This window comes from Sinohyriopsis cumingii, chromosome 19, assembly GCF_028554795.1.
Source record: "Sinohyriopsis cumingii isolate HCF-2022 chromosome 19, ASM2855479v2, whole genome shotgun sequence".
Lineage (NCBI taxonomy): Eukaryota > Metazoa > Mollusca > Bivalvia > Unionida > Unionidae > Sinohyriopsis > Sinohyriopsis cumingii.
This window is the reverse complement of record NC_142979.1, coordinates 20,259,018-20,271,194: the sequence shown is the minus strand read 5'-3', so window position 1 is coordinate 20,271,194 and position 12,177 is coordinate 20,259,018. Positions and strand designations below refer to the sequence as shown.

General features: G+C 40.5%; 1 protein-coding gene across 2 annotated transcripts in view; it reads left to right on the top strand.

Moving 5' to 3' along the window:
* The window catches only part of LOC149775240 (uncharacterized), a 143,857-nt gene that overhangs the window by 46,616 nt on the left and 85,064 nt on the right, over positions 1 to 12,177 (top strand). For both annotated transcript variants that reach the window (XM_089944413.1, XM_089944414.1), the window contains exon 2: positions 3,257 to 3,418. In XM_089944413.1, coding sequence (XP_089800539.1) covers positions 3,257 to 3,418 — 162 coding nt within the window. The remainder of the gene's footprint in view (positions 1 to 3,256; positions 3,419 to 12,177) is intronic.

Below are 12,177 nucleotides of genomic sequence, written 5' to 3'. Positions count from 1 at the left end.
CTGATGAACTGCGTTTTCTTAATTAATGTCACCTAATGGGTCGCAAGGCGTGTTATTTTGCCTCAGTTTTATTTACACACTAATTAACTATTTAGTTTTTGCAACGTCATGGAAATAAAGTGTATTGTGGTTAAAGGCACCCATTCAGGCCAGTTCCGTCAATTACTACATATCATTTGCACATGAGAGATATAGTCTGCAGTCGTTTGGGTTACATTGTGTTAAATTACAATATGAATACAGATATAAGCCAGGAGTCAAATATCGTTATTTTGAATTTTTAGAGATCACAGATATATCTTTATACTTGAAAATATTCCTTTTTATACAATGTTCAGACATATCATTTGCTGTGCCAATAGGGGCTTTGAGATAATATTTGTATATCCATATTAAAGGTATCAATGGGTTGAAATGATATAATGATAAATGTAAACTAACGTGTGGAAATTGTACCTAGCGGTAGTTAACTCCATTACTTATTTTCGTTTCTTATATTTTCTATGTTTTAAATTTTGTTTTTAAGTATTACGTTCTGTTAGTAATACATTTTGCATTAGTTTTTAGTGCAGAAAATGGTAATTTCATAAAAGTTATTGATGTATTATATTTAAATGTTTGTAGGTTCATGGTAATTATGTTCAGGGGGCTATGTCCGCAATGGTCCTAGCTATGTTTGCTGATCAGAGAAAAGCACATTAAAATGCTATTATATTTATTTCAAAATACATATAATACAAATTTCAAGATTATAACATAATTAAATCCTCCCGTTTCTCAGAATAATTAGTATTGTTAGCGATTTTACTTTGAAGTACATACAATATATATATACACCATACAAATATTGGGTCATATCAAGATACTCTTATAACATTATTGAATCTTTGTGTTTTTCAGAAAGATTAATATATTGAGATCAATTTAAAAATGCATGAGATGCCTATTTCAAAATGAAAATAAATTGAATCATGAAAAGCATATGAAATACAAATATAACAATATTTTGAACCAAAGTTGTGATATGCTGCTAACATAATCAAAATGGTCACATGTGTTCTTCTGGTAGATTGCTTTGTCATTTGATGAAAAGACACTTCTTCCTACTTTTTGAGGTACACATTTCTGCCACCTTAATAAAGATCCAAATGGAATGTATGTCCGAACTGCTATGTTCAACGTTTTAGCTGCCAAATAAATTTAAGCCTCAGCTGCATGCTCTTTTGGTCGATGCATTTTGCCTTCATAAAAGTAATTCCCTTTTGTAGCTAAGGATGCTATAATTGCATAAATGGTGTAATCTGAATATCGTGTTCTAAATTTATTTTCCTGAATAAAAAACATAATTGCTCACATTCAGAAAATAAATTATTAAAAACTGTTAATTTTTAACTTTCATAGTACATATTTGATCAAATGCACTATATTATAGTATAATCTATTTATAACACTTTTGCTATTATATTCTCATTTCATATATAAATACCTTGGCTACGTTATGTTAGATTAATATAAAATGGTGTAATCTAAATATCATGTCGGTTTAAAACGGGATGGGGTGGGTAGAAATTCCACAGGGTTGGCAGAAATACTATAAAAGCCAAATTGCCCGCGGTACTTTTACTATATAGTACCGATACCAGGGGGTAGTTATTCCACTTATTCCAGTACAAATGCTATGTCACAGGGTCATCAACATCATCATTATCACTTGATCTCCGGTTTCCAAAGAGAACGGATACAAACAAAAGGAAAAGAAAAGTAAAAATGCATCAGTCAGTGTTATATGTATATATCTATATTTTGTGTAACTCCTGGAACATGATTTTATTTAATGTTTGTAATTTGTATCCATCGTTGTAAATTGTACAGAATATCTTTATGGCAGATTTTGACCACGTGACATGGGTCTGTTAAGAGCATAAAATTACATAGGATCTATCAATAGAAAATGACGTATGTTTTGACAATTGCAATTGCAAATACTAATGAAGTGATAAGACTTAATGGCAACTTTGGATTAATTCCTCATGGGCCGATGGTGTTTATACAATTCTAGTAGAATTTTGTAACTTCCCATTGGCTGGGCTAGGTCACATGAATAGGCAATCTCGAGGCAAACTGCTTAGTAATATCCGTTACGTGACATTTATTGTGAAATATAATCGTGATAGATGATGTATATAAAGAGAGAACCAAGCAATCAGATTCATTCCTATTTTGGAGTCATCCTCATTTTTGTGTACTTGTTTTAAGTCTGCAAACGTGCTTTATGTTGTACTTAGATATTATTCGAGAGGAAAGACATTTGTTGGACTGTTCAGTGGAAGTAGAAAGTGTTCGTTACTTGGACTATAATATTATTTTGTAACTGTTGTGAACTAATCAAAAGACACCATCTTGACAATGTCACGACTCTTGGGGGACCAGTACATTTCCGGTTTTTAAATATATATGGAACTTTTCATTCATTTGGACTTTCGTAGCACTTTATTTTGGATTCACTTCTTAATACTTTTAGTTCCTCCCACATTTTCATTTATAATGACACCTTTTTAAAATTGTTTTGAGCAACATCTTTACAATTACTGGTGCTTAGCAAAACGTTAATCGTTACATCAAACAAAATTACCGTCGTGCCGGTTTTTAAATATCTTTGCAGATGTAAGTGACTATTATTGCAATAATATACAGATACCGTAGTAACAAATATAAATACTGTTGCAATCATTCCGAAGTTTATAAGTAGCAAAATTTAGGACTGCAATAGACTTTGGATAGTGTTGCAACGATATTATTAATTTTGACCAATATATATCCTGTGTCATATCCCTTGGGTATGGGACTTGCCCCTGGGTGATAACATTGGCACAGTTATGATCCCTGTCATTTTATCGATGTATACGTTTAATGAGCACCAGGAGATATATTTACATCTCTAGCCTGTTTCTCGGCAAAGAATGAATTAATCACTGACTGAATTTGAGCAAACAAACAAAAAGTTAGAAACCGTGACATAGCTGGCAATAACAATAATATATCAATAATCCGCTACCAGACCTATTACCATGTTTGCCCATTTTCAACATTTGCTGTGTAAGAGTGTACATAATATAAAGTCTCTAATTTGTCACTCATTGAAGAAAGTCTCCAGCTTGTATAATTTTGATTTGTTTGTTACGTTATTCGATATAAAAAGGAACACATAAATAAGTTTTGTCTTCGTTTATCTGAATAATTCGTGTACATATTTCAGGTCAACCATGTCCAAGAGGTGGATACAAAAACGTTCAACCTCAGTTTGGACAAGGGTGCATCTACCGATGTCACTGTGTGGATGATGTACTGTGTGATTCTGGTACAGGTAATTGTCCTGGAGAATGTGCTGCAGGTTGGATGGGACCGGGATGTCAGTATGGTAGGTTAATTATAGTTATTCAACTCTACCGTCCAAGGTCATTACCATTCAGACGCATTGTTAGTACTCTTTTAAAGAGAGCCTCACAAAGTGTGAAGTATTCGTTTCTTACACCTTTCTGGCTACCATAAGTTACTAATTAAACGTTTAGCAGCATCGCAGTAACTTCAATATCGAATGCAAAGTATTTATATTTCGGTGTTTTGTCAACAATGTCGCGTATGCATGTACTATTATATACGTTGTTAATGTTGCAAAATACGTAAGCCGAGACTATTAACTATCTTAAATCGTGAATTATTATCGCCGTCATCATGACGAAGACAATAATGATTATATGACGGAGATGTAGTAGTAGCAGTGGTAGTAGTAATAGCAGTAGCAGTTGCAGAATTATTCTTGACAGCTGTTTTACTAATAGCAGTAGTAGTACTTACAGCAACATCACTTGCAGTAGTAGTAGTTTGGTTTGTACTAATAGTAGTAGTTGCGAAATTAGTATCCGTATTAGTTGTTGTTGTTGTTGTTGTTGTTGTAGGATTTAACGCCATTTTTCAGCACAAGATAGGCTATACATGGCGGCTAGTATAACTGGTGGAGGAAGAACCCTGGAAAACCCAGGGAAGAACCACCGACCCACGAGAAGCTACCGGCAGGCTTTCCCACGTACCAACGTTAGCCGAGCCTTAGACTCGAACCCACGCAGACAGAGGTGAGATGGCAGTGCTCCGTAACGGAGAGCGCTTTAGACCACTCGGCCACTCGGGGCCCCTCCGTATTAGTAGTAGTAGAAGTAGTAATAGTAATTGGATTGGAGTGGAGGGGTTGTGTAGTCCATTAATACTTATTAATTCTAAAACAATTTGTTCGTTTTTGAATGCATCCAATATTAATATGTGATGGAAAATATCATTTTGCTACTGGTAAAGTATCGCAATAAAGTGTTGTAGTTTTTTCTTCTCTTTTTTCTTTTCTTCTCTATTTTGAAATCAGGTGCACAAATTACATCTACCAATCCGGAGCATCATATTATCAGGATAATTTCACTTAATCTGGACGAGTTCTTCTTGATGTGAACACGTTCGCTCCCACCCACCTCTCTCTCTCTCTCTCTCTCTCTCTCTCTGACACACACGTAAGTAGTGAAAGGGGGCACCCTACGGACAATGGGAATTAGCATTACAGACCCCCTTGGGCAAATCTACGGACAATGGAAATTTAACATGGAGAAAAATCGTGGGCAAATCTACGGACAAGGGGAATTAACATGGGAATAAATCGTGGGCCACTTTACGGACAAGGGGAATTTAACATGGCGATAAATCGTGGGTCACTCTACGAACAAGGGGAATTGAACATGGGATTTTTTTTTTTTTAAATTTTTTTAAAAAAAGGGGTAGGCAATTCAAAGACTATCTCTTTTCGAGAAATATGGCTGGCCCTGAAAAGGGCCTTTGGTTTATGTTAATATGCCCTTAACATAAAGGGCATTTGCGACATCTTCTTGTCCTCAAACTTCGTCTTACAGCAGGGCCATACATCAGAGTCCTCTTGAGGCAACCTTGTCTCTCTATATAGACTCTTCTTATCCACAGGCTGCTGTTGGTCCTGTGGACAACGGTCCACTTGGATCGGACATACATGAGCATGTCCGTCCTGAACATCATTGTTGACACAAGGGTTGAAGATTCAACGTCTGTCCACATGTTGAGGCTCCGAGAATAGGTGAATCAATGCAGTGAACGGCGCTTATTTATAGGGATAGGAAGGATTGAAACGGATTGAGTTCATTCACCAATCCTAACACGCGTTACAGAATTCAGTCAGCCCGCATCCAATCCGAAGAGAGCAGTCTGTGACGTCACGTAGTCGATATAGATTCGCTAGCGCTTGTGTGCAGTCAATCTATGCAACAGGGTTTCAACATGACGGAAACTCAGAAAACGATCCATTGGGGTGCACCAGCAGGGGAGACTGCCCAAGGGAACTCGGACTTACTTTCAGAAGAGGTGAATTGGGATTTTGTGGATTTTCTCTCCTCGCAAGAATTTGTTCCGGAACCTTCGTTACCTTCTTCATTACCGCAAGTGGAAAATTTTAGACAGAGACAGAAAGAAGAATTGGAGAAATTTATACAACGACAAAAGGAAGCGGAACAGGCTTTTCTCCTAAAGCAACAGCAACAAGAAGAAGAGGTAAGAAAAAAACAACAACAGCAACAGCAAGAAGAAGTAGCAGCAAAGAAACAAGAGGGTGAAAATCAAACGGTCACGGTACTGTTGGACATTTTAGCAGAGTTAAGAAGTCTGAAACAAATGTATCAGACTTCTTTATCACGACCGAAGAGAATACGACCTTCCCGAGCTAAACACGTCAACCCTGTGACTAAGCCTACCGTACCACCCTTAGTGATTTCAACTCAATCATCATCAACATTACGCAGTTCAGAAGTAGGCCTTGGCCGTGGCAAAGGCATAAGGCAGTTAAAGTTGATTGCTTAAACTCACCCTTTCACCATGAAGAAAAAAAGGCCCTTTTCAGGGCCACCCACATTTCTCGAAAAGAAATACAATTTCAATTTGCCAATAACTCAAAAAAAACTCACCCATTTTACCCTTATAGTACGTGTCTGTGTATGAGTGCGTGAGTGTAGCTTCTTTTTTTTTAAAATCAAAACTCAAAGACACTTACCTTATATCATTAATTTATTCTTTTCTCCATTTTTTACAATCCAATTCACAACACAACACTTTAATGAAAAGTTCATTGATTTCTTCTTTTCTCCTTGTTTAGTCTCTCTGTTTTTTGAATTTCTTCACCGTCACACTCTTTTCCTCTTCTTCCTCCTCGCTTTCTTCCCTTCTTCTTTTTTTCTCCTGTTTCTTTTTCTTCACCTGTCTTCTTTCTTCCTCAGAAGAATCCCTCTCTTCCTCCGAAGAATCCCTCTCTTTTTCTTCTGAAGAATTCCTCTTTTCTTCTGACTCCTCTTGTTTCTTTTTTGGGTAATCTGGAGACCAATGTCCTTTTTCTTGACAATAATAACAGGTATCTTGACTTTTGTCTTTTTTAGTCCCTGTTTTTGTTCTTTTTTGACGGTCTGGACACTCTGAAGACCAATGCCCTTTCTTCTGACAGATATAGCAAGTATCTTGACTTTTATCTCTAAAGGAAGGAGAGTAGTCCGTCGGCTGGTCTGAAGAGAATTTTCTAATGACCCCTCGCAAAGCTCTGACGAAACGTTCCATCTGGTTAGTCTCTTCCATCGTTGTGCTCGGCTTGAGAGTGAAATGAATAGTGAAAGGACAAGACACACACCCTTTTATATACGCTGGTCTGCTATGACTATAAAGTAGTTTATGGTGTTTGAACTTGAGTCATTTGACTTTTTGCTTTCAAGATGAAACGATCCCATTCATTCGAGAAGAAAGAAGAAGAAAGTAAGAGGCAGAAACGTGATCTATCGCCTCGTACCAGGGCTGAAATCTTGGCACAAATTCATGCCAGTGATTTTGAAGAGGACATGAGTGAACCAGAATCCGAAACCTCTAAACCAAGTTCACCACCCTTAGTTAACCCTGAAAAGTACTATTCCATTCGAGAGACCGAAAAGCGCTCCTCTAGAAAATTTAGAACCACGGCTTACAAATACACGGTGAAGTTTAAAGATTTCAAGGCTGAAGTGCCGTTAGAGAAAGCAGAAGTGTTCATCACCGAGGTGTGGGATTCTTTGCTCACCTCACTCAAGCGACAATGTCAACCCAAAGAAGACGATCGCTTGAGACTTTCCATACAACACGACGGTTTGAAATCCCCTGTTTGGATTGAGTTTAGCACCCCTGCAGAATTGACTGCTTCCAAAGTCATGGACAAGATTCAACACGTACAACAATCTAATGACCAGTTTGACATCACCGATGGTAAAGCCACACTGGACATGACCCACGTCTCTCCTCCTCAAGGGACAGGACGCAAAAAGATGTTATTGGTGGACGACCTTCGCAACACCAAAACAAGTCTCGTCCGAATTGACAACCCTCATGACCAGATGTGCTTAGCCTGTGCCATCGTGGTGGGACGAACCTATGCCAACAAGAACGACACGGTAGAATGGAAAAGAACCTGGGACACTATTCAACGTTCCGACCGAGCCAAACAACGAAATGAAGCAGAACTCCTGTTACAACAAGCCGGACTGTCCAAAGACACACCCTGCGGCATTCCTGAGATGCAAAAATTGCAAGATGTCCTAGCTCCACGATACACCTTGAAAGTGCACCCTCAAGAAGTGCGCGGACCTCTATTGTTTCGAGGGCAAGATTTTAAGGACAGAAAATACATTCATGTCTATCATCACGATGACCATTTCGATACCATTACCACTATCACTGGATTCCTGGGATACAGTTATTACTGTGAAAAATGTGACTATGGTTATAACAATCGAGAGCAACACAAGCATTGTGGATGGAAATGCACAGGATGTTTGGCCTCTCCACCCTGTCTGAGCGAAGAACCAGTGCCTTGTTCAACTTGTCTGCGCACGTTTGTCAGCCCTACCTGTTACCAACAACATTTGAAGACGCAAGGTTCACAGACGAAATGCGCTTGTCAACTGCTGAGATTGTGCCCCGCGTGTGGACAAGGCATACGTACCAATAATACCAAGGCACACCTATGTTCAGGAAAGAAAAAATGTCACATTTTTCACCACATCGTGGACTTGGAACACGAATGTTACGTGCAAAAATACCAACCCCCACCAGAGAAAGAGGACGGTCACAAGAAGAAAGGCAATTTCATCTTTTTCGATTTCGAATGCATGCAAGAGACTGGCATTCACATTCTTAATTTCTGCGTGGCTCATCGAGCGTGCGAGAAGTGCATTCAAGAACCTATCTTTAGTCATTGCCCTCACTGCAGCAAGATTCCTGGAGGGCGTGAAAAAATCTTTCGGGGACCTAACACGCTAGCCGATTTCGCTCGATGGGTCTTAGACCCCATCGACAAGATGTGGAGCCAAGAGGACATCGAACGTTACGGAGATTGTCATCGTCATGCCACAGTGATGGCTCACAATTTCTCCGGATACGATGGACAGTTTCTTTTCAGGCACTATACGGAACAAGGCACCGAGCGTCCTAAAGTGACTTTGAACGGAGCCAAAATCATTTTCATGCAAGTGGGACAAGTGCAGTTTAAAGATTCGATGAGTTACTTGGCCATGCCTTTGAGTCGAATGCCTAAAACGTTTGGAATGACAGAAATGACTAAAGGGTACTTTCCACACTTTTTCAATACGGAAGCCAATCAACACGCCGTTCTACCCCATTTGCCTGAGGCTCACTATTACGACCCCGACAACATGCGTACCGAACAACGAGAAGATTTCTACGCTTGGTACCAGGCTCATGCCTCTGACCCCTTCGACTTTCAGGAAGAAATGTTAAAGTATTGTCGTTCCGACGTGGACATTTTACGACGTTGCTGTGGAAAATTTCGAGAACTGTTCATGGAACACGGAGGGGTCGATCCTTTGAAAGAAGCTTGCACCATTGCCAAAGCGTGTTCCTTAGTGTATCGACAACGATTCATGCCTGAAAACACTGTGGCTGTCATCAGTCCTCAAACGACCCACTTTGTCAAGCGTCAATACTCGGTCAAAGCCCTACGTTGGTTACATTACTTGTGCGACAAGGAAGACAAGTGGATTCAGCATGCTCGCAACGGAGGGGGCGAAAAGACCATCGGAACGTATTCGGTCGATGGCTGGGACTTAGAAAACCCCAAGATCGTGTACGAGTTTAACGGTTGCTTATTTCACGGATGTCCCGTCTGTTACCCTGACCGTGGCACCAAGAATCAGTTTTTGCAACGAACCATGGAAGACTTGTACCAGGACACTTGTCAGCGACGCCTAAAGTTAGAACAGCAAGGATACCAAGTGGTGGAAATGTGGGAACACGAGTACGATCACCGTATGAAAACCGATCCCGAGTTTAAACGCCTCGTGGAAAGTTACCAGTTCATGGACCCGCTGAACCCGAGGGATAGTTTGTACGGAGGAAGGACCAATGCCACCTGTTTGCTGTACCAAGCCGACGAAGAGAAAGGAGAAGAAATCAAATACTTGGACGTGTGTTCGCTGTATCCCTACGTGTGCAAATATTGTCGCTTTCCTGTAGGGCACCCGCAATTGTTCACGGAACACATCGACCTGAAAAACATTCGACAATACGAAGGCTTGATCAAGTGTAAAGTTTTGCCTCCCACGAACCTATACCATCCCGTCTTACCTCACCATTGTCAAGGCAAACTGATGTTTCCCTTGTGCCGTACTTGTGCCGAAACGTGCAACCAAGACCAACCTTGTCAGCACACCCAGGAAGAACGTGCCTTGACGGGAACCTGGGTCAGCGTAGAATTGTTCAAAGCTCTGGACATGGGATACCAACTGTTAGAAGTGTACGAAATTTGCCACTTTCCCAAGACACAACAATACCACAAGGGTGATCCCAGTCAGAAAGGCATTTTCGCTGACTACGTGGATGCCTTTTTGAAACTGAAACAAGAAGCCAGCGGCTATCCTTCCTGGTGTCACACTCCCGAAGACCAAATACAATTCAAAGAGAAATACTACGAACAAGAAGGCATCTCTTTAGACCACATCGAGAAAAACGAAGGCAGGCGATCGTTTGCCAAAGTGATGTTAAATTGCTTGTGGGGTAAAATGGCACAACGACCGTGTTTACCCAAGACGGAATATTTGACAGAACCTTCCCGTTACTTCCAGATGATTCACGACAAAACCAAATACATGAAACACGTGGACGTCGTTCGAGAGAATTTGATCTTGGTCAATTACGAAGAAGATCTGGACTTTGTACAAGACGACCCTTTTGGAAATGTCATCATTGCGGTTTACGTGACAGCCCATGCTCGCTTAAAATTGTACGAGGCTTTAGAACTGTTAGGGGAACGCGTCCTGTACTTTGACACGGACAGTTGCATTTACATCCATCACCCGATTCAACATCACCCTGACATCGAAGGAGACCGTTTAGGAGCCTGGACAGACGAGCATCCCGACGACAAGATTTTAAGTTTCGTCAGTGGCGGTCCCAAAAATTACGTCTACGAATACCGTGACAAACAAGGAGAAGTGCACACGACATGCAAAGTGAAAGGACTGACTCTGAATTATCGTACCAGTCGAGTGGTCAACTTTGGGGTATTGAAAGAAGCCTTGCAATCGGGAGAGGATGGAAACTATAAAGTGACCACCTATCAACCGAACAAGATTGTACGTTTACCCACTCACCACATCGTCAGTCGACCCTTGGAAAAAATCTATCAAATTGTATACCAGAAGCGAGTTCGACTTCCCAATCATTTCACCTTACCGTACGGTCACGTCGGTATTGGTCTGTATATAAAAAGGAACCCTAGGCAAAATCGATAGTTCATTGTGACTACCAAGACCGAGCGAACAAGATGAATACTTTCAGAGAAACACAGAACAAGTTGTTTAGAAGGGCACAATTCAAGTGTGAGGCTTCGGAAGTGAAATGCGATTGTGAGCCTTGCGATGGGTACGATGCTGTACCTTGTGACCTGAGCGATGCCGTAAAGCATCATGGGAACTTTAGTGCCCCTACCCCTATCATGGAAAGTGATGCTGTGCGTGTCAAACCTGTGGGATGCGAAAGTGATGCCGCTCGTCCTCTTGGACATTTTACTGGGTTTCGTTTTAAAGGGGAATGTTCACCTTCACGTCTACCCCCCTACGGATGTCATCCAGCCCTGAGCAAACTCCTACCCATGTCACTCAACCCTCATCGAAACGAACCTGTGAAAGACGAATATTCGTTCCCTGTGCGTTTGTCGGAATACTGCGACTTTGAAAATCGTCTTCAATCGTTCAAAGGAAAATGGCCTAAGTATCTGGGAGGACCGACCCCCGAAGAATTAGCCAGAGCCGGATTTTTCTACTTGGGCGAAGGAGATAAAGTCAAGTGCTTCAGTTGCGGTGTGTCACTTCACCACTGGGAACCGCAAGATTCGGCCTACGTAGAACATGCTCGATGGTCACCGAATTGTCATTACTTACCCTTAGTGGGACCGAGACATTGAAGTAACTTCTTACCATAATAATCTGTTCATGGATACTTTACAAGAGAACATTTGTGCTTTGCCTGTGGAGTTGAGAGAACGCATTTATCGAGAACTGGTTAAAATACAAGTGAAACGTAAAGAACAATTGCATCCGTTACGTCACCGGTGTTTGAACCACTGGTACCTGAAAGCTATACAAGGATTGATTCAATTGAAAGTGTTCCATCGAACAGACATTGATCAACGATCCTCTAGTTTTCAAAAGGATTGGTTTGGTATGGACGATTGTAGTTACATCATTGTAAACGTACTGCATCGAATTCCAGAGGAAGAGTTAACGAATTACCAACATCTTGAACACAATGTCAACTTAGTGAAAGAGGAAACTTCTGAACGAATTGTAATGTGTAGATTAGTGACTCAACGATTTAAATTCGACACTGAAGTGAAACCATGTTTGTGCAAAGAGTACATTTCTTGTGTCAGACCAAAGAGAATTTAGTATGACCTATTCATGGATACTTTACAAGAGAACATTCGTGCTTTGCCTGTGGAGTTGAGAGAACGCATTTACCGAGAGCTGGTCAAAATACAAGTGAAACGTAAAGAACAATTGCATCCGTTACGTCACCAGATCTTTAACCACT